The 22,942-nt window shown below is 36.6% G+C and overlaps 1 protein-coding gene across 3 annotated transcripts in view; it reads left to right on the top strand.

Moving 5' to 3' along the window:
• The window catches only part of LOC118972938 (uncharacterized), a 61,310-nt gene that overhangs the window by 35,961 nt on the left and 2,407 nt on the right, over positions 1-22,942 (top strand). For 2 of the 3 annotated variants that reach the window (XR_012131699.1, XR_005062090.2), the window contains one exon: positions 20,606-20,766. Coding sequence is in view for 1 of the 3 variants with exons in the window: in XM_037021194.2 (XP_036877089.1) it covers positions 20,606-20,656 (51 nt within the window). In the remaining 2 variants the exon portion in view is untranslated. Of the gene's footprint in view, positions 1-20,605; positions 22,941-22,942 lie in introns of those variants that run through there. The other variant, XM_037021194.2, reaches the window with a different exon arrangement.

The following is a 22,942-nucleotide window of genomic DNA, read 5'->3' as shown; positions in this document are numbered from 1 at the left end:
TTGTACTCTGCAGAGAGATTGCATGTTTTACAGATTGAAGGTTTATGGTAACCCTGCCTAAAGAAAGTCTTTCGGCACCCCATTTTTCCAACAGCATTTGTTCACTTCACTTATCTATGTCACAATTTGGTAATTCTCATAATATTTCAAACTTTTTCATTATAATTATATGTAATGGTGATCTGTGATCAATGATTACAGTCAGTGATTACTACTGAAAGGTCAGATTATGGTCAGCATTTTTAGCAATAAATTATTTTTTAATTAAGGTATGTATGTACAGTACATTGATTTTTTAGACATAATGCTGTTGCACACATTACAAAGAGTATAGTGTAAACATGACTTACATGCACTGGAAAACCAAAAAATGCATTTCACTCACTTTATTTCTAATATTCACTTTATTGAAGTGGACTGAAACCAAACCAGCAATATCTCCAAGGTATACCTGTAGCTATATAAAGCATAAATATGTTCTCTCGGTACACTTGACTTTTAACTTTGTGTATAGTATCTTTCCTAGGGCACAAGTCTCTAACTTTCATGTAGGCAAATGTATCCATTTTGTCCTTTATGGTTTATGCTTTCTGTGCCTTAAGAACGTCTTCCTTTCCCCCGTTATAAAGATACTCTTATATTGTCCCCTTTGTCTCCTACTAGTTTTAAATTCTGCTTCCAAAACATGGATCTTTAAGACATCTGGAATTTTTTTTTGCATATATTATGAGGTAGGAATCAACTTTTATTTTCTGTGTAAAAAAACAATGGCCTGAACACCTTTTATTGAATAGTTCAGCTTTTCCCATGTGGTTTGCAATGGCAACCCTATCACACCATATGTCTTCATATGTGAACAGCTTATATTCTTTTGATTTTTTTTTATATTCGAATCTACTACTCTTATATCCTTAAACCAGTGCTATTCCATTTTAGTACCTGTGGTTTTATAAAAAGTCTTACTATCTTGTAGGGCAAGATACTTTATACTTTTTGAAAGTTGTGTTGGCAAGGCTTGCTTCTTTGTCTTTCAGTGAATTTTAGCATGTACGTCTCAAGTCCCTCACACACACAAATGTTAGGATTTTAGTTGGAATTACATTAATATGAAGAGAACTGATACCCTTAAAGTATTGTTTTCCCATCTCTGAACATCTTATGTCTCATTTTCTAGGTCTCAATCTTTACTCAGTAGAGTTTTATAATTTTTCCCATAGTGGTCATATATAACTTTTACAAAATTCACTCCTTGATATCATACCATTTTTAATTGTTATTGAAAATAATATTTTTTTATCTGTACTTTCAAAAACAATTTTGGTTAATAGGAACACAACCAATTTTTTCATACTGATTTTGTATCCCAAATCTGAACTTTATTGGTAATATTGTTTGTCTATGAGTATTTTTTGTGTTTTTTACATAGAAATTCTATAATATATAAATAATGGCTGGATATTTTTTCTTGATAGACATATAGATATATAGACAGAATTTTTTTTGCTTGTCTTACTACATTGGCTATGACCTCCAGTCAAATACTGAATGTAAATGCTGATATCTGAAGTCCTTGTGTTCCTGATCAAAACTGAGTATTTCTAATGCTTCCAAATTAAGTGCTAAATTTACCTTCGGATTTTTATTAATAAATGCCTTTTAACATAAAAGTTATAAAAATTTCCTTTCTGTTGGGGATCAACAGAGGTGAGGCTCAGAACCTCACCCCCCACCCCCTGTTTTGAGAGAAATCTTCTGCATCCGTGGATGTTTTGTTGCCCTTGTCTAGCTTGGATTAATACTTAGTCTATAGACACACACCTGATCATCTACATTTGCCCTCTTATAGCACTAAACTATGTTTTCTACCTTTATCTTGCATCTACCTACCACTTCAGCATTTTATTAATAATAATAATAATAATAAGGGAGAAATGTGGGATTCACATATAAATCAAATATAAAAATCAAACGAATATTCATATTTGACCTGATTGTTTATAGTTCATAATGCATGATCAAAACCGAAAGTTTCTGTGATGACTGCCCTTGCACTGTTCACCATGTAAGAACTTATTCACTATGTAAGAATTTGTTCACCATGTAAGAACTTGTTCGTTATGCTTCAGAAGATTGGAGACTGTTGAGAGTTGGGCTTGGGGTTGATTAATGATTGTGCATTGAGTCCCCTATATAGAATTTTATTGTTGTTAACAACCATTTGATCAATAAATATGAGAGATGCCCTCTCAAAAAAATATTTCCTTTCTGTACATCATTTGCTAAGAAATTTTGTCATTAAAGGGGTTCAAATCTTATCAAATGCTTTTCTACATTAATACAGATGTTATTTTTCTTCTTTATCCTGTTAATATGATGAATTGCACATTAAATATTTATATATGTTGCCCAATTCACTGTTACAGTTTTATGGTTATTGCCTCAAAAGACTGACTCTTCACTATATAAAAACTATGTTATATTCCATGTGCAGTTGTATTCTCATATAATTTTTTTGGTCTTTCCTGTGCCTAAGATTGGCTTTATTTTCTCATTCCTAACCTCTTTTCTTAATCAAATTTTTTTTCTTTTCAAAGGACAAAATTTCAGTTCATGTAAAATTCCATTCAAAACTTAGTTGATTTCTGATCTCTTTGCTTCTAGTCATTTCCACGTGCCTGTAGCCACATGTAAAGTTCTTCTCTAGACAATATTTCTGAAGCCTTGTTATTTCTTTGTTACCTTGCCCTCCTTCTCAATTTAAAGGCAACATTAGACTTGGATAGAAAGTTTATGCCCTCAATCTGATCTCTACTGCAGGGCAGAATCTTTTCTTTTCAACTGAAGTAAAATTCACATTAACATAAATTAATATTTTAAAGAATACAAATCAGTGGCATATTTAGTATATTCACAGTGTTGTATACCCACCACCTCTCCAATTCCAAAACATTTTCATCACCCCAAAAAGAAACCTCATACGCATTAAGCAATTACTTTAGCCTAGCCCCTGGTGACCACTAATCTGCCTTCTCCTCTATGGATTTACCTATGTGGGATATTTCATATAAATGGAATCACACCATCTGTGGTCTTTTCTGTCTGTCTTCTTTCACTAAGCATGATTTTTTTCAAGGTTGATCTATGCTACACCCTGTAACATGGCTGAATAATATTCCATTGTATGGGTAAGCCACAATTTCTTTATCCATTCGTCATTCAATGGACACTTGGGTTGTTTCTACCTTTTGGTTACTATGAATAATGCTGTTTATATACTCATGTACCAGTTCTTGCTCCAATACTTGTTTTCAATTCTTTTGTGTGTATACATAGGAATGTAATTGCTGGATCACATAGTGATTCTATATTTAATTTCTTGAGAAACTCCCCAAGCTATTCCCACAAAAAAATGTAAGAGGTTCCAGTTTCTCTTATATCCTCTCCAACACTTATTTTCCATTTTTTTAATTATAACTATAAAAATGGAATTATGGAGAGAGGAGCCAAGATGGCGGCACACGTAGGGCAGCAGAAATCTCCTCCCAAAACCATATATATTTTTGAAAATACAACAAATACAACTACTCCTAAAAGAGAGACCAGTGAATACAGTACAACAGCCAGGCTACATCTACATCTGCAAGAACTCAGCACCTCACAAAGGGGGTAAGATACAAGCCATGACCTGGTGGGACCTGAGCGCTCTCCCCACCCCAGCGCACCAGCAGAAGGAGAGGAGTTGGAGCAGGGAGGGAGTGGGAGCCCAGAACTGCTAAATTCCCAGCCTTAGTCATCTGCACCAGGAGCGCAGACACAGTGCATGCTGTGCTGGATATTAGGGAAACAAAACAGTAAAACCTGCGAGTGGGTCACCGCAGCCAGTGCTCCTGGGACAAAAGAAAAGCGAGTGCTTTTTGAAAGTCTTAAAGGGACAGGGGCTCCACAGCTGGATGGAATGGTGCTGGCACACTCAGCCCAGAAGGCTGGGAATCCCGGGGAACTTCGGGTGCCCTAATCCCCTGGGCAGCAGCACAACTCTGAAGCCCCTCGTGGTGATAAACAGACTTCCACCCATTCCCCCTCCTGCATGGCCCCACCACAGCATGGGAGCAGCCTGAGAGCAGCCACACCCCAAGAACCTGCTCAGAGCCTCCTCCGCAGCCACCCAGGGCAGACTCAGAGGCCCTGCCAGCATGTGGCTGACTGGCACAGACAGAGGAAGCTGAGACAGGGTGCAAAGGGTCTCCTTCTCACAGGAGAGCATGCCCGGCATACCTGCCACTCCCTGCAGGACTCTGGGTGGCCCCAACAGCTGCCCCGCCCATGGCAGCTCAGGAAATAAAACCAGAAGCTTCTCCCCATGTGCAGATAACCAGCATAGGCAGCAGAGAAGGACAAGGCATTCAGCTAGCAGGAAGGGACTTTGTTCTCACAGCTAACACACATGCCAACTGCCTACAAGTACCTCTATTGCCATGAAGAGGCAGAAGAATTTGATCCAGTCCAGAGTTACCAAGATAACCCCCAAGAGGGAGGCTGGGGAGATAGATTTAACCAATCTTCCTGAAAAATTATTCAAATTAAGGTCATAACCAAGCTAACAGACCTGCAGAGAAATATGCAAGAGCTAAAGGATCAAGTGAGGAGGAAGAATACAGAAATAAAACAATCACTGGAAGGACTTAAGAGCAAAGTAGATGAGATCAAGAGGCCATTAATGTAATAGAAATCAGGGAACAGGAACACAGAGAAACTGAGGCAGAGAGAGATAAAAGGATCTCCAGGAATGAAACAATATTAAGAGAACTGTGTGACCAATCCAAATGGAACAATATTTGCATTATAGGGGTACCAGAAGAAGAAACAGAAAAGGGGAAAGAAAGTGTCTCTGAAGAAATAATTGCTGAGAACTTCCCCAAACTGGGGGAGGAAATAATCTCTCACACCATGGAAACCCACAGATCTCCCAACACAACAGACCCAAGGAGGACAACACCAAGACACATAATAATTAAAATGGCAAAGATCAAGGACAAGGACAGACTATTAAAGGCAGCCAGAGAGAGAGAAAAGGTCACCTACAAAGGAAAACCCACCAGGCTTTCATCAGACTTTTCAACAGATACCTTACAGGCAAGAAGAGAATGGCATGATGTATTTAATGCAATGAAACAGATGGGCCTTGAACCAAGAATACTGTATCCAGCATGATTATCATTTAAATATGAAGGAGGGATTAAACAATTCCCAGACAAGCAAAACTTGAGGGAATTTGCCTCCTACAAACCACCTCTACAGGATATTTTAAAGGGACTTCTCTAGATGGAAGCAATCCTAAGGCTAAATAGATGTCATCAGAGAAAATAAAATCACAGCCAGGAAAACAAACCAACCAAAAACTAACTGAAGGCAAAAAATAAAATCAACTACTCACAAAAGCAGTCAAAGGAAACACAAAAGAGTACAGAATAAAACACCCAACATATAAAGAACGGAGGAGGAATAAGAAGGCAGAGAAATAAACAATCATCAAAATGTGTTTATAATAGCTTAATAAGTGAGTTAAGCTGGACAGTTAGATAGTAAAGAGGCTACCCTTGAACTTTTGGTAACCACAAATCTAAAGCCTGCAATGGCAATAAGTACATATCCTTCAATAATCACCCTAAATGTAAATGGACTGAGTGCACCAATTAAAAGACACAGAGTAATAGAATGGATAAAAAAGCAAGACCAATCTATATGCTGCTTACAAGACACTCACCTCAAACCCAAAGACATACACAGACTAAAAGTCAAGGGATGGAGAAAGATATTTCATGCAAACAACAGGGAGAAAAAAGCAGGTGTTGCAGTACTACTATCAGACAAAATAGACTTCAAAACAAAGAAAGTAACAAGAGATAAAGAAGGACATTACATAATTATAAAAGGGTCAGTCCAGCAAGACGATATAACCATTATAAATACATATGCACCCAACACAGGAGCACCAACATATGTGAAACAAATACTAACAGAATTAAAGGAGGAAATAGAATGCAATGCATTCATTTTAGGAGCCTTCAACACACCACTCACTCCAAAGGACAGATCCACCAGACAGAAAATAAGTAAGGACACAGAGGCACTGAACAACACACTAGAACAGATGGACCTAAGAGATTTCTACAGAACTCTACACCCAAAAGCAGCAGGATACACATTCTTCTCAAGTGCACATGGAACATTTTTCAGAATAGACCACATACTATGCCACAAAAAGAGCCTCTGTGAATTAAAAAGATTGAAATTCTACCAACAAACTTCTCAGACCACAAAGGCATGAAACTAAAAATAAATTGTACAAAGGAAACAAAAAAGCTCACAAACACATAGAGGCTTGACAACAAGCTCCTAAACAATCAATGGATCAATGACCAAATTAAAATAGAGATCAAGTGATATATGAAGACAAATGACAGCAACAGCACAAAACCCCAACTTCTGTGGGATGCAGTTACAGCAGTTCTAAGAGGACAGTATATAGCAATCTGGTCCTATTTAAAGAAGGAAGAACAATCCCAAATGAATACTCTAAGGTCAGAATTATTGAATTTTGAAAAAGAAGAACAGATGAGGCCCAAAGTCAGCAGAAGGACGGATATAATAAACATCAGAAAAGAAATAAATAAAATTGAGAAGAATAAAACAATAGAAAAAAATCAATGAAACCAGGAGCTGGTTCTTTGAGAAAATAAACAAAATAGATAAGCCTCTAGCCAGACTTATTAAGAGAAAAAGAGAATCAACATACATCAACAGAATCAGAAATGAGAAACGAAGAATTACAACAGACCCCACAGAAATACAAAGAATCCTTAGAGAATACTATGAGAATCTATATGCTAACAAGCTGGAAAACCTAGAAGAAATGGACAACTTCCTAGAAAAATACAACCTTCCAAGACTGACCAAGGAACAAACAGAAAATCTAAACAGACCAATTACCAGCAACAAAACTGAATCAGTAATCAAAAAACTACTCAAGAGCAAAACCCCTGGGCCAGATGGATTTGCACAGAATTTTATCAGATATACAGAGAAGACATAATACCCATTCTCCTTAAATTTTTCAAAAAAATAGAAGAGGAGGGAATACTTCCAAACTCATTCTATGAAGCCAGCATCACCCTAATACCAAAACCAGGCAAAGATCCCACCAAAAAAGAAAATTACAGACCAATATCCCTGATGAACATAGATGCAAAAATACTCAACAAAATATTAGCAAACAGAATTCAAAAATACATCAAGAGGATCATACACCATGACCAAGTGGGATTCATCTCAGGAACGCAAGGATGGTACAACATTAGAAAACCCATCAACATCATCCACCACATCAAGAAAAAGAAGGACAAAAACCACATGATTATCTCCATAGATGCTGAAAAAGCATTCGACAAAATTCAACATCCATTCATGATAAAAACTCTCAGCAAAATGGGTATAGAGGGCAAGTACTTCAACATAATAAAGGCCATATATGATAAATCCACAGCCAACATCATACTGAACAGTGAGAAGCTGAAAGCTTTCCTCTGAGATCGGGAACAAGACAGGGATGCCCACTCTCCCCACTGTTATTCAACATAGTACTAGAGGTCCTAACCACGGCAATCAGACGAAACAAAGAAATACAAGGCATCCAGATTGGTAAAGAAGAAGTCAAACTGTCACTATTTGCAGATGACATGATATTGTACATTAAAAAACCCTAAAGAATCCACTCCAAAACTACTAAATACTAAACTAATATCGGAATTCAGCAAAGTTGCAGGATACAAAATTAATACACAGAAATCTGTTGCTTTCCTACACACTAACGATGAACTAGCAGAAAGAGAACTCAGGAAAACAATAACATTCAAATTACATCAAAAAGAATAAAATACCTAGGAATAAACCTAACCAAGGATGTGAAAGACCTATACCCTGAAAACTACAAGACACTTTTAAGACAAATTAAAGAGGACACTAACAAATGGAAACTCATCCCATGCTCTTGGCTAGGAAGAATTAATATTGTCAAAATGGCCATCCTGCCTAAAGCAATCTACAGATTCAATGCAATCCCTACCAAAATACCAACAGCACTCTTCAATGAACTGGAACAAATAGTTCTATAATACATATGGAACCACCAAAGACCCCAAATAGCCAAAGTAGTCCTGAGAAGGAAGAATAAAGTGGGAGGGATCTCACTTCCCAACTTCAAGCTCTACTACAAAGCTACAGTAATGAAGACAATTTGGTAGTGACACAAGAACAGATCCATAGACCAGTGGAACAGAATATAGAGACTCCAGACATTAACCCAAACATATATGGTCAATTAATATATGATAAAGGAGCCAGGGACATACAATGGGGAAATGACAGCCTCTTCAACAGCTGGTGTTGGCAAAACTGGACAGCTCCATGTAAGAGAATAAAACTGGATCACTGTCTAACCCCATACACAAAAGTAAATTCGAAATAGATCAAAGACCTGAATGTAAGTCATGAAACCATAAAACTCTTAGAAAAAAACAGGCAAAAATCTCTTGGACATAAACATGAGTGACTTCTTCATGAACATATCTCCCCATGCAAGGGAAACAAAAGCAAAAATGAACAAGTGGGACTGCATCAAGCTGAAAACCTTCTGTACAGCAAAGGACACCACCAATAGAACAAAAAGCATCCTACAGTATGGGAGAATTTATTCATAAATGACAGATCCCATAAAGGGTTGACATCCAAAATATATAAAGAGCTCATGCACCTCAACAAACAAAAAGCAAATAATCCAATTAAAAAATGGGCAGAGAAGCTAAACAGACAGTTCTCCAAGGAAGAAATTCAGATGGCCAACAGACACATGAAAAGTTGTTCCACATCGCTAGTCATCAGAGAAATGCAAATTAAAACCACAATGAGATATCACCTCACACCAGTACAGATTGCCACCATCCAAAAGACAAACAACAACAAATGTTGGTGAGGTTGTGGAGAAAGGAGAACCCTCCTACACTGCTGGTGGGAATGTAAATTAGTTCAGCCATTGTGGAAAGCAGTATGGAGGTTCCTCAAAAAGCTCAAAATAGAAATACCATTTGACTCAGGAATTCCACTTCTAGGAATTTACCCTAAGAATGCAGCCCAGTTTGAAAAAGACATATGTACCTCTATGTTTATCGCAGCACTGTTTACAATAGCCAAGAAATGCCATCAGTAGATGAATGGATAAAGAAGATGTGGCACATATACACAATGGAATATTATTCAGCCATAAGGAGAAAACAAATCCTGCCATTTCCAACAACATGGATGGAGCTAGAGAGTATTATGCCCAGGGAAATAAGCAAGGTGGAGAAAGACAAGTACCAAATGATTTCACTTATATGTGGAATATAAAAACAAAGAAAAAACTGAAGGAACAAAACAGCAGCAGAATCACAGAACCCAAGAATGGACTAACAGTTACCAAAGGGAAAGGGACTGGGGAGGATGGGTGGGAAGCGAGGGGTAAGGGCGATGGGGAAGGGGGCATTATTATTAGCATGTATAATGTGGTGGGGGGCACGGGGAAGGCTGTGCAACACAAGAGAAGACAAGTAGTGATTCTACAGCATCTTACTACGCTGATGGACGGTGACTGTAATGGGGTTTGTGGGGGGGACTTGGTGATGGGGAGAGTCTAGTGAACATAATATTCCTCTTATAATTGTAGATTAATGATACCAAAATTTTAAAAATGCGATTATGAAGTGGTATCATTTTGATTCGCACATCTTTAATGACTAATGATGTTAAGCATCTTTTCTAGTTGCCTATTGGCCATTTGTACATCTTCTTTGGAGAAAGTCTGTTCAAGTCCTTTACCCAATTTACTAGGTTTGGGGTTTTGTTGTTATTGCAGAGGGGTAGAATCTTAATGGGCATTTGGCGTTAAAGTGCCTTTTCAAATTATTTCCTATTATTTGGACCAAAAAAACCCATCCGTTTACCCAACTTTCAATGTTCAACATTTCTGCACCCTATTTTCATTTTTTCATGCAATGCAGCCAATTATTGCCTTGCTAAATGCAGCCAGTAACAAGAACCAACACTACTACCATTTTTTTTCTAACTTTTTCTTCTAAAGCGACAGACTCAATAGACACTTTGTGTGCCTTCCAAGTTATCACTGGTGATAGTTTTAGCAAACATTTTACCCTGCACAAGTCTTTATCTTTCCAGCTTCTAATATCAGTTTCTTCATGCCTACCACCTAATGGTTAAGCCATTGTTCTAGAGTTTTGTAATAACAATATCTCCTCCTACTACCAAATTCAATATTAGTTAGAAAAACACTGCCTCTATGAATATACCTCAAAGAGGCTTATTTCTTGATTTTATAAAAGTCTGAGACAGTTTTCATTGGGCAGATTTTCATTTGGTCATCCAGGAACAACCGAAACTTTTTCCATTTTGTGATTCTCCCACTGCCTTGGGCTTCAGTCTTCAAATTCAGTGGCACCTGGTTAAATAGGGAATGGAGTAAGCACACTTGCTTATTACTGTTTCAACCCCGTAATGACACACATCACTTCTACTCACAATCTATTGGTAAGAATTAGTTTTATATCTTTGCATAGGTGCAAGTAGAAAGGAACACAGCACGGGGTGGATGAGGGGCCTGGGAAATGTGGTTTGTGGTTGGAGACTCTCTTGCCAGCAATAAGCCCACATTATGGAAAGGAAGCTCAATTCTTTAGTGCATAGCTGGCTATCACATCTTCACTGAAGGAAATTCTAAAATATTTCAGGTAGGTGGAAAATGATCTCAGATGAAAAGTCTACATTTCAGCAAGAAATAAAGAGCAAAGAAAGTGGTAAAGGTATAGGCAACACTAAATGAATATTTACTGCAGTATAGGTGGGGAGAAGTGGTTGGATTCTGGATCTATCTGGAGTGAATTGGAATTGCTGAAAGATGGCATGTGTGGTGAGAGACTCAAGGAAGACTCCAAAGCCTTGAGCCTAATTAACAGGATTCAGTAGAATTCCACTGTTCTCCACATGTGAGCCCAAGGCTTAGACTGCTGTCACTCTGAGCACTAAAATCCTATACCCTGATGACAGGCCAAAACACCACCCCTCACATCCAAAGGGGTTGCATCATCTGTTCAACTTCTCACTTCTTTCTTAGGTTCCTGCACCAGGCCTTACTCTTACTTTCTTCCAAGTTCAGCTATACATTTAAAAGTTTGCTAATAATTATCAATTTTTTAAATCTAGCATTTCTGAGTATAGTAATAGCATTTTATGGGGTTACATAATATGCCATATCACCAGATCGATTTTTTTTTTTGAGAGGGCATCTCTCATATTTATTGATCAAATGGTTATTAACAACAATAAAATTCTGTATAGGGGACTCAATGCTCAATGTACAATCATTAATCCACCCTGAGCCTAATTCTCATCAGTCTCCAATCTTCTGAAGCATAACAAACAAGTTCTTACATGGTGAACAAGTTCTTACATGGTGAACAGTACAAGGGCAGTCATCACAGAGATCAGTTTTGATCACACATTATGAACTATAAACAATCAGGTCAAATATGAATATTCGTTTGATTTTTATACTTGATTTATATGTGAATCCCACATTTCTCTCTTATTATTATTATAATTTTTTAAATAAAATGCTGAAGTGGTAGGTAGATGCAAGATAAAGGTAGAAAACATAGTTTAGCGCTGTAAGAGAGCAAATTTAGATGATCAGGTGTGTGCCTGTAGACTAAGTGTTAATCCAAGCTTGACAGGGGCAATAAAACATCCACGGATGCAGAAGATTTCTCTCAAAACCGGGGGGGTGAGGTTCTAAGCCTCACCTCTGTTGATCCCCAATTTCTCACCTGATGGCCCCCCTGCGACTGTGCCTGTCTTAGGTTGTTCCTCCCTTGAGGAATCTTACCCATCTCTGGCTAACCAGTTATCGTCCAGGGCCATACGGGGAAATGTAAAGTTGGTAAGTGAGAGAGAGGCAATATTGTTTGAAAAGGTTAGCTTTTTACTTCTTTGCAGATTTATGCCCTGTGGCTTTTATGCCCAGTATTTGTCTTGAGGTATCTTTACCACTTGGAAGAATTATGATACTCGGTAAATTCGATATGAGGCACGAATTCTATTTAAGGGTTGTAATTAGGAAGGAAGAAGAAAAGCTATAGGAGTAGCAGACAGAAGATAACATGGAAATCCCACTTTTTTATATACATTGTATTTTCATGATATCATGGGGAAAAATAACCACCTGTTTGAAACCAGTTGAGTAGAAGCAGCTCAATAAAAAATTAAATTTGACTGAAGTAGTTTACAATTTTTATCACATTATTTTAACAAAGTATATAATCATTCTCACTAAACCCTCTATTTTTGCCTAGCTTAATTAGTTTTTTTCTCTCTCTTTTCCCTGAATCTTTTTGTAAAAGACTCTACTGAAAGTTCTTTAAAAGCAGATTTTTTTTTAATTTTTTTATTTTGGTATCATTAATCTACAATTACATGAAGAACATTATGTTTACTAGGCTACCCCCTTCACCAAGTCCCCCCACATACTCCTTCACAGTCACTGTCCATCAGCGTAGTAAGATGCTGTAAAATCACTAATGAGCAGATTTTTTTTTTTTAACAAAAATGTAGGCCAAGAAGCTTTCTGTCAGTCTGCCTACAGATAAATATGGGTCATGGATTTTTAACTTGGCAGATTAAACATACACATTTATCTTGGTATACTCTCAAAACTCCAGTGAAATGATAAATAAAACAATAATTAGAGATTTTAACTATAAACCACTCGGATAAAAGAAAAACAACAGAAAATACAACAGATAAGAAATGTCAACAATTTGGAACGTAGAAAATGGATTAGGAGTACTTACTAGTCTCAGTAGAGCAGTAATATTTCAAACATACATTTGCAGCTGGAGAAGATGTTAAGATACAAACTGATCCAGGACATAGAACCTTGGAAAGGATGAGAAATTAGAGAAACATAGTACTTCTAAAAGTAGACATGTAGTAGGGATCTAGAAAGAAGAAACTGGGTATCAAGTCTAAAAGGAACGTACTACCTGTAGAGCCCCTTTCTTACTTTTTACAGCCACATTGTTTCCTCTCCTTTTCCTGGATAAAGGAAAATAAAGACAATAGACCAGAGAGGTTCTAAAGTCAGATATCAGAAGCATTTGAGGCCAGAGTGACTATTGTATGAAAATCAGATAAACTAAGTGAAAAATCTTATCCTGAATATGGTGACCACTTCCCAATCTCCCAGTCAAGATGAGATGATTCCTCTTTAGGAAAACTGACTCAACCAAGAGAAAAAAAAACCTACAGATGCTGACCCTACACTTATTGAGGTATTCCCCGAAGAAATGTTTGGGTCCACACCAGATTATCCTGCAGTGAAGCCTACCAAATGACAGCCCTCACTCACTCATACTTAGTTTCCAATTACCATTTTAGTAAATCAACAACACAGATCATGAGACATTTGAGGAAAGTCTCTATAAATAAACAAAAGGAAAAAAGGAACTCAAAACCTAATGCAGAAGCAAAAGATAAAAAAACAAACTCTAATATATTCAGAGAAATATTAGGAGATAATACATACCTGAAACAAGAACAGAAAGCTGTATAAAAGTTTATTCATTGAACAAAAAAAATCTTTTGGAAATTAAAATAATAGTAAAAATTAAAAATTAAATAGAATTATTATGAAATAGCTATTATTTCAGAAAGTAGACAAAAAGGAAAAATAAGAAAGCAGGTAAGTCTAAGAGATCAACATACGAGTAACAGGGGTTCAGAGAGAGAAAATGAAGGAATCAGAGGGAAGAAAATCAGGGTCATACAAGAAAAATTCCTAGAACTCAATCAGTTCCCAGATTCAATGATCAAAAATAAGGACCATACCAGAGCATCTTGAAATTACAGAACACTAAAAAGGAAGAGAAGATTCTAAAGGATTTCAGAGAGAGAAAACGAAGACATTTTAATTGAAATAGCACCAGTTTCTCAATAGCAGCATATGGGTGCTAAGGAAAAATTGAGGAATGCTTTCAAAACTGAGTGAAAATGATTGTCACACTAGATTTCTATACCCAAATTACCAATTCATTGTAAGGGTAGAATAGACATTTGTAGGCATGTAAGTTCTCAGAAATGTATCTCCTACTCACACTTCCTAAGGCAATTTTTTGGCGGATTTTTTCACCACTGGGAGGGAATAAATCAAGAAAGGGATAGACATAAGGTTGAGAAAACAGAAGGCCCAACATGAGAGGGACATTCCTGGGATACTGGTGAGAAAAATCTCAGGGTTAAAGCTATATAACAAACCTAGAAACCCAACCAAACCAGATAGGAGCAGGTCAAAGAGTCCATGAGGAACTTCTTCAGGATAAAGCAGGAGGATCCAACACAGGAGCAGACAAAAGGAGGATATTTTTTAGCTCCTTTGGAGAGTTTAGGAATGAATCACTGATTAGTAGATTAAAAACTAACAAATGAAAACATTTTGTTTTACTATATACCTATTATTAGTTTCACAGAAACCAGGAAGTTAATTACACATTAAACTCAATATAATCAAATGCACTTCATGGCTCAGCAAATATTTACAGTTTAAGTTAAACAAAAAGAGAGGATAGGGAAGAGAAAGGTGTGTATGTGCGAAAGAAGGATTTGAGAGCATGGTAAGAGTTTTGCCCTCTTTTCCACGTTGGAAACAGAAAAATCAGCAAATGCATATGCATTCTAGTAATGCAGAGGAAAACAAACACCAGGAAAAAATTAACAGCTAAATGAGGCACATCCAATATTTATTGAGCAAGCACTACATATGTCACAGTTTGTGGAGTCTGGGTTTCTCAGCCTCAGCACACTTTGGACCAGGCTGTTATTGTTGGGGTGAGTGGGATGTGAGGAAGACAACTGTCCTGTGCCTTGTAGGATGCTCAACAGCATCCCTGGCTTCTGTCTATTAGATGCCAGTAGAAGCACTGCCAGTCATGACAAAAAATGTCTCCACACACTGTCATACCACCTCCAGTTTGGAAACACTATTCCAGGTAATAGGGAAATAGCAACAAACAAAACTGACAAAAAGAGCTCATTGTGATTATCTCTGAAAAATATTATCAGGGTTGGAAAAAAGTAGGGAAGAAGAATACTGTTTTTACTCATACTACATTAATAAAAGAGAAGATAAAAGAGAAAAGAACATAAAGTCAGTTTATACATTAAATAGTTCTACACAAAGCAATATAGAGTCATGCAATCCTAGATTTGAATTCCAGCCCCACTTACTAGCTATAGGACTCTAGGCAAGTAACTTAAAGTTTTCTGAGCCTCATTTTCTTCAATACTGTAAAATAGGAATACTCCCACAAGATTATGAATATTACATATTATTATGCAAAAGTACATGTATGTCATACAGTACTGGCCTTTAAAGAATTTAATAAATTACAGCATCCTGGAAAGTATACATTATTGTTGGCTATATAAACCTGGGGCTCCCATATGTCATAGAGTAGAATCATGAGGCCACCTGAGTAGCATACCAGGACCCATACCATTTATAGCATACATGGTTATTATGTACCTTGACTTTGCTTTTGGAATAGCATATATACTGAGAATAAGAAGGCTGATTTGATGCATGCAGAAAGTTTATTGAAATATGTTACAAATAGTTTTACTTCTTATCCAGGAGGCGGACTGCAGAAGTCCATGTAAGCATCAAGTAATTTATTGGTATCATGGCTATATGAGAAACAGTTATGTATGCTTTAAAAACAAAAAGGAGTGAACTAAATGAAGATAAAACTTTTTTCTGCAGTGAGAAAAAGGGGGGGATTTTACAATTTGTGTGTTCTTGTTTCATTTTCTTCCCACTGGACATTTAATTCTTTATTTTTTGCATGCTAATAAAAGTGAACTATTTTATTTAGGTTTAGTAAGGTTAAGACGTGAAACTTTTTTACCTGCACTTAATAAAATCCATCTCAGTCAAAAATAGTAATTATAATGGCATAATTTATTCTTATATGGCAGTATATATACACCATATTAACTATCTCAATCTCCATAATCTGAGCTATCATACAGCAGACACCATTATCCCTATCTAATAAATAGATGTATTTATTCACTCAATAAATATTAATTGAACACCTGCTCTATGCCATGCACTGTTGGGAATATAGCACTGAGTGAAACAAAAGTACCTGCCTTCCTGGAGCTTCATTCTTAAAAATAAATAAGTAAAATTTACATAATGTTAGATAAGAGGTAAGTACATTGGGGGTAAACAACATACTAAAGGGGAATAGGTCTAGAGATAGGAGATAGTGGCATTTAAGTAAAATTGTGAAGTGAAAATGAGGAAACTGAGGCTCAAAGAGTTAGTAACTTGTTCAAAGTAACAAAATTAGTAAAGCTTATTAAGTAGAGCTGAATACACAGAAAAGGGTGAGGAACTCTCAGGAGCTCTAGATGCTCCATCCCCCTTGCTGACAAAGCAGCCCCAAAGCACCTCCCTGCGTGCTGCTGGGAACTAACCCAGTTGGCCCAGCAGCAGCAGCAGGCTTAGCTGCCTGGAAGGTGGAGGGAGACTCTTCCAGGTTGATTGACTCCATTTCAGCCCAACCAGAGAGGTGCCTAGAGGAGCCATCCCTGGGAGCTCCTTCCTCCTGGTGGGTGTCCAAACCCAGTGCTGTGTGTCCAGCTGGGGCACATCAGTCTGCCTACCCCATTAATCCTGCAACCCCACCATTACTGCAGGCCAGGAAGAGGGAGGCCCAGACTATAGCAAGCTCAACAGAGATTCCTGAGCTGATCACAAAGGCAGCAGCTCAAGCAAACTGCCTCCCCAGATTTAGACCACTACAAAAGCCAGACAAAAGGGTGCCCCAACCCATGACATGCCAACAACTGCGGCCCCTACAAAATAGAACCAGGCTCTAGAGAGTAAAGAATCTTGAGCTTCTGGGAAATACAGGGCACCTTCTTCACAAAGCTGTTACTCTTCAGACCAGAAAGCCTGCCAAAGACATCTAATACAAAGGAAGCAACACAGAAACCCTGACAAAATTAGCAGGCAGAGGAATTCAATCCAAGCAAAACTACAAGACAGAACCCCAGAAAGACAGCTAAATGAAACAGAGATCACCAGTCTTCTTGATAACGATTTCAAAATAAAAGTCATAAACATGCTCACAGATTTACAGACTAAAAGTATTCAAGATCTCAATGAGAAGATATGAAAACCTGAAAAAGTCACCCAGAGCTGAAAAATACAGTATCTGAAATAATATACAATGGAGAGATTTAAAAGTAGACTAGATCATGTAGAGGGCACAGTAAATGAAATAGACATTAGAGAACAGGAAAACAAAGAAGCTGAGGAACAGACAGGAAAAAAGGATCTCTAGGAATAAAAGAATGGTAAGAGAGCTATGTGACCAATCCAAATGAAACACTATTCTCATAATAGGGGTACCAGAAGGAGAAAAGAAAGACAAAGGAACAGAAAGTCTCTTTAAGGAAATAATTTTTGAAAACTTCCCCAATTTGGGGAAGGTAATAGACACTCAGGTCATGGAAGCACAGAGATCCCCTAACAAAAGGAACCCCAGCAAGACAACACTAAGACATATAATAATTAAAATGGCAAAGATCAAGGATAAGGAGAAAGTGTTGAAAGCAGACAGAGAAAAAAGAGTACTTATAAAGGAAATCCCATAAGGCTATCAGCACACTTCTCAACAGAAACTCTTCAGGCCAGAAAGGATTGGCACGATATATTTAATCTCATGAAACAAAAGTACCCTCCAACCAAGAATCCTCCACCTAGCAAGATTATCATTTAAATTTGAAACAGGGATTAAAGAATTTCCAGATAAACAAAAGTTGAAGGAATTTACCACCACTAAGCCAGTCTTACATGATATGTTAAAGGGCTTGCTGTAGATGGAAATGATCCTAAAGTTAAATAGCTTTTACCAGTGAAAATAAACCCACAGTAAAGGTGATAGGCCAACTAATTACCAGGTAAGTAAGAAATTAAAACAAAAGAAGCAAAATAAATTATACACAAAATCAGTCAAGGGATACACAAAAAAATGCAGACTATGACATCTAATACAAAAAATATGGGAGGAGGAAGTAGGAGGAAAAACTGTACCTTTAGATTGCGTTTGAAATAGGGTAATCATCAGTTTAAGATAGACTATTATATAATAAAGAAGCTACCCTTGAACCTTTGTAACCACCAAACTAAAGCCCACAATAAATACACACACACAAAAATTAATTTTAAAAAGAGAAATCCAATTACAACATTAAAGAAAACCATCAACAACAAAAGAAGAAAATAAGAGAGGAAGAAAGGAAAAAGAGGAGATATAAAAACCAGCAGAAAACAATTAATAAAATGGCAGTAAGTCCTTATCTATCAATAATCACCTTACATGCACCAATCAAATGACACAGAGTAGCAGAATGGATAAGGAAACGAGACCCATGTATATGTCTACAAAAGACTTATTTCAGGCCCAGACATACACAGACTAAAAGTGAAGGGATGAAAAAAGATATTTCATGCAAATAAGAGAAAAAAACAGGAGTAGTAGTACTTATATCAGACAAAATAGATTTCAAAACAAAGCAACAAGAGACAAAGAAGGACATTACATAATGATAAAGGGGTCAGTCAACAGAGGATATAACCATTATAAATATCTATGCAATCAATATAGGAGCACCAAAATATGCAAAACAAATACTAACAGAATTAAAGGGGGAAATAGATTCCAACTCATTCATATCAGGAGACATTAACACAACACTCACATCAATAGATCAACCAGACAGAAAATAAATAAGGAAACAGAGGCACTGGACAATACATTAGATCAGATGGGCTTAACATATCTACTTAACATAACATATCCAGACATTCCACCCAAAAGCAACAGGATACACATTTTTCTCAAATGTACATGGAACACTCTCCAGAACAGATCTCTACTAGGTCACTTCTGAAGAGCCTCAATAAATTTAAAAAGATTGAAATAGTATCAAGCAGCTTCTCAGACCACAGTAGTATAAAACTAGAATTAAATTACACAAAGAAAACAAAAAGACTTACAAACACATGGAGGTTAACCTACATGCTTCTAAATAACCAATGGATCAATGAACAAATTTGAACAGAAATCAAGCAATACATGGAAACAAATGAAAACAACACAACAGCCCAAAATCTGTGGGATGCAGTGAAGACAGTTCTAAGAGGAAAGTGCATAGCAATATAGGCTTACCTCAAGAAACAATAATCCCAAATAAACAAATAAAAAAGTCTAAACTCACAAAGAAACTATAAAAAGAAGAACAAATGAAAACCAAAGTCAGTAGGAGGGACATAATAAAGATCAGAGCAGAAATAAAATAGAGAAGAATAAAACAATAGAAAAAAATCAATGAAACCAGGAGCTGGTTCTTTGAGAAAATAAAGAAAATAGATAAATCCCTAGCCAGACTTATCCAGAAAAAAAAAGAGAGTGTGCATACATAAGCAGAATCAGAAATGAAGAAATAATCACAACGAATACAGCAGAAAGTTATTAGAGAATACTATGAAAGATTATATGCCAATAAATTGGACAACCTAAAAGAAATAGACAACTTTTAAGAAAAAGAAAAGAAATCCTGCCATTTTCAACAACACGGATGGATAGAGAGGGTATGCTCAAGTGAAATAAGCTAGGCGTAGAAAGAGATACCATATTTCACTTATTCCTGAAATATAAAAGCAAAGCAAAACAGAAGGAACAAAGCAGCATTAAATGCAGACACTGAGAAGTGACTAGTGGTTAACAGGGAAGGGAGTGGGCAGGGGACTGTTGAACCACTGTGATGTACATTTGTTAAAATTTTTTAAAGAATTAGGAATGATAGATTCAGATTCTAGTTCTAAGACTTATAAATCATTAACATCTGAAAACCCTTTACCTACATCTGTGAATGCTTCCAGAGTTCTGGCATAAACATGTTTGCTAATAGAGAGTTTAGGAAGGTACCAACCTATTAAGGGAGAAGTTTCCCAACTGACTGGAATTTGTAATTGTACCAGTGTTCTTACTATAATTTTAAAATATGAAAATATAGATTGTATTTTGCTCAGGATGATGAAAAAATCCTGGTAATAATGGCGATAGTTACACAACACTGTGAGTGTATTTAATGTCACTGAATTGTATACTTAAAAATAGTTAAAATGGTAAATTTTATGGTATGTGTGTTTTACCATGCACACAAGAAAGAACTGAATTGTTTCTCCCCTGTGAATTATACTGACATGAGATTAAACATTTTAGAGAGGCCAAAAAAAAAATGCTATGAAGATGTATTGAGACTTTCTGGAATTGATCAAAACCCTTTCAGATAGCTATATAAGTATTGGAGTGTGCCTATTAATCCAGAGATATAAAGATACCATTAAATGTGTTTATTTTTATTTCAGGCCAAAGAATCCCCCAAAACAAGAAAGACTTCTAGGAGAATATGGTGGTAACACTTCAGAAAGATTATAATCATTGCTGTGGCAATTCTCCTTTCAATCATCATCATTCTTTTAAGTGCAAATGTAATACCAACCTGACCTTCTTCTCCCATCCCCAGCAGGTACCAATAAATTATTACATGTAATTATAGAGTTCTACAACTATTATGGGAGCATTCTCTAGTGGTTGGAGGACTGGAGGAAAAGGGAGTTTGATGTATTTTCCTGTCCCTTGATTCTTTTGTCTTTATACCTCTTCATTTCTCTAATTCCTTTTTGTTTTCTTCCACTACTCCAACTGCTTCCCCAGCCTCTCTGCTCTTTGTTAAGATTAAAGAGCACAAACCCAAGAACACTGGATCAGGCTGCCAATGTTCAACTCTCTACTCTGCTATAGGCCATCCAGGTGACTTTGGATGGTTAGACTGTGCCAGTTTCCAAACCTGTAGGATGGAGCTAGTAATAATACCACATGGTAAATGCTATTTAAGTCTTAACTTAATACATTTATGGCCCTGATTAAATCCCTATCATCTTACTCCTTATTCAGAAATTACCTTGACCTTAATAGTTCCTTAGAAATATGAGAATCTTAACATGAGTACCATCCAGAGATACACATTCACCTCTTCTACATAGTTTCATTTGAAATAAAAACCCAAACCATTGTCTTATACAGGCAATATCTTTTTAAAGATCAGAAAATTGGGAAGCTGTACCATTTCTGTGATCATAACACCTGTCCTATTTTACCACCTTAACAGTCTTTTTGTGTGTGTGTGTGATATAATTCATCCAATAACCTCAAATTACAAAGATTTCTAATAAAGCATCCAATTCACTTTACAGTCAGAAATCAAGTTTCACAAGTTCTGTTTTCTCAGTGGGAATTTAAAATCTAGTTAGTTTTAAAACTCATTTAGTAACCTATAGTGAACAACAAAAGATTAAAACAGGGGTTCCTCACTACTAGACAACTGATTTTAATTCTGACAATTTTAAATATTATAAACTTTGGAGTTTCTATAATTTATACCCAGGGAAAAAATAGGTGATGTACTGCTTACTCTGATATAATCAATGTACTAAATGCTTTGGGGGACGGGTGTCTCATTTAATTTTACAATGACAAGAAGAGGTAAAAACTATTAAGTATGGTGTAAAGCACATAAAACTGCAACTGGCACATAAGCAATATGTAAATGCAGGTCATATTATTATCCTTATTTTGCAGATGAGAAAATAACAGTTAAATGTCATGTTCAAGGTCACATAGCTGGAAAGCTTAGATTTTACTGATTGGAGTAGTGGAAAAAAACTAGTTATCTTACCCCTTAACTGTGGGCCAGACAAGACATACCAGTACTATGTTGCCAGGTTGGCAGGTTGTTTTGATGGGAGTTAGAGACAGGAATTTGAAGAGTATTGTGAGAAGAGGAACTGTCATATACTTTGCTGCCAGTATTTTTTAAGCCCTATATAATTTGCTTCCTAACATTTCTGTAATTTATGTATAAAACAATATAATTTTTATATATTGGAAAACATCCTGATCGCCAGTGAGTACTAGTATATTTATTGCTAAGACACTGAATTTAAAGATCACCTAATCTAGCCTCTCCTCCACCCAACCCATTTTACATATTAGGATGCCAAGACCAAGAAGCCTAAAAATGAATAACGTGTTTTATAAGCTCCTCTCCATTTGCAGCATGTTTAAAAGCACAGATTATCACCCTGGTTCCATACAAGACCCACATAATGCCAGTTTTTCTAGACAGTTTTAAACAGAGGTTAAGAGTTTGGAAGAAAAGCATTGTTTAATAAGTGTTTCCCTGCTATTTGTACTCCACCTGTCAGAACATACCTGAGTAAAAAATATATATGTATTAAGGCAATCTTATATTTTTCACTAATTAATGCTTTCAAGTATTGTTGAGCTCCTACTCTGCACCAACACAGTTCTAAAACTAAGAGAGATTATTCTAATTTACCACACTGATAGAAATAATCAATGTTTGCCCTTCAAGGTCTTGGGAATGACCTGAGAACTAGCCCCGCAGGCAGCGTCCTCCCTCACCAATGTAAGCATGTGGTTACAGGCCAGATGAAGGGAATAGAGAGGAAAAATAAAATACTAATATGTAATAGAGCTGAGTGTTCGAGCCAGGCCACAGGAGTGCTGCATCTGAGCACATACTCCACTAATAAGGTTCCCTGATGGAAGAGAGAATCCTAAACCCAATGTATCAGAAGTTTTGAGATCAAAAGGACTACCACCTCACTCTTCTTCAATTT

This window comes from Manis javanica, chromosome 5 (genome assembly GCF_040802235.1).
Source record: "Manis javanica isolate MJ-LG chromosome 5, MJ_LKY, whole genome shotgun sequence".
Classification (NCBI taxonomy): Eukaryota; Metazoa; Chordata; class Mammalia; order Pholidota; family Manidae; genus Manis; species Manis javanica.
Note: the sequence above shows the minus strand (reverse complement) of the source record. Positions and strands in the feature narration are given on the sequence as shown.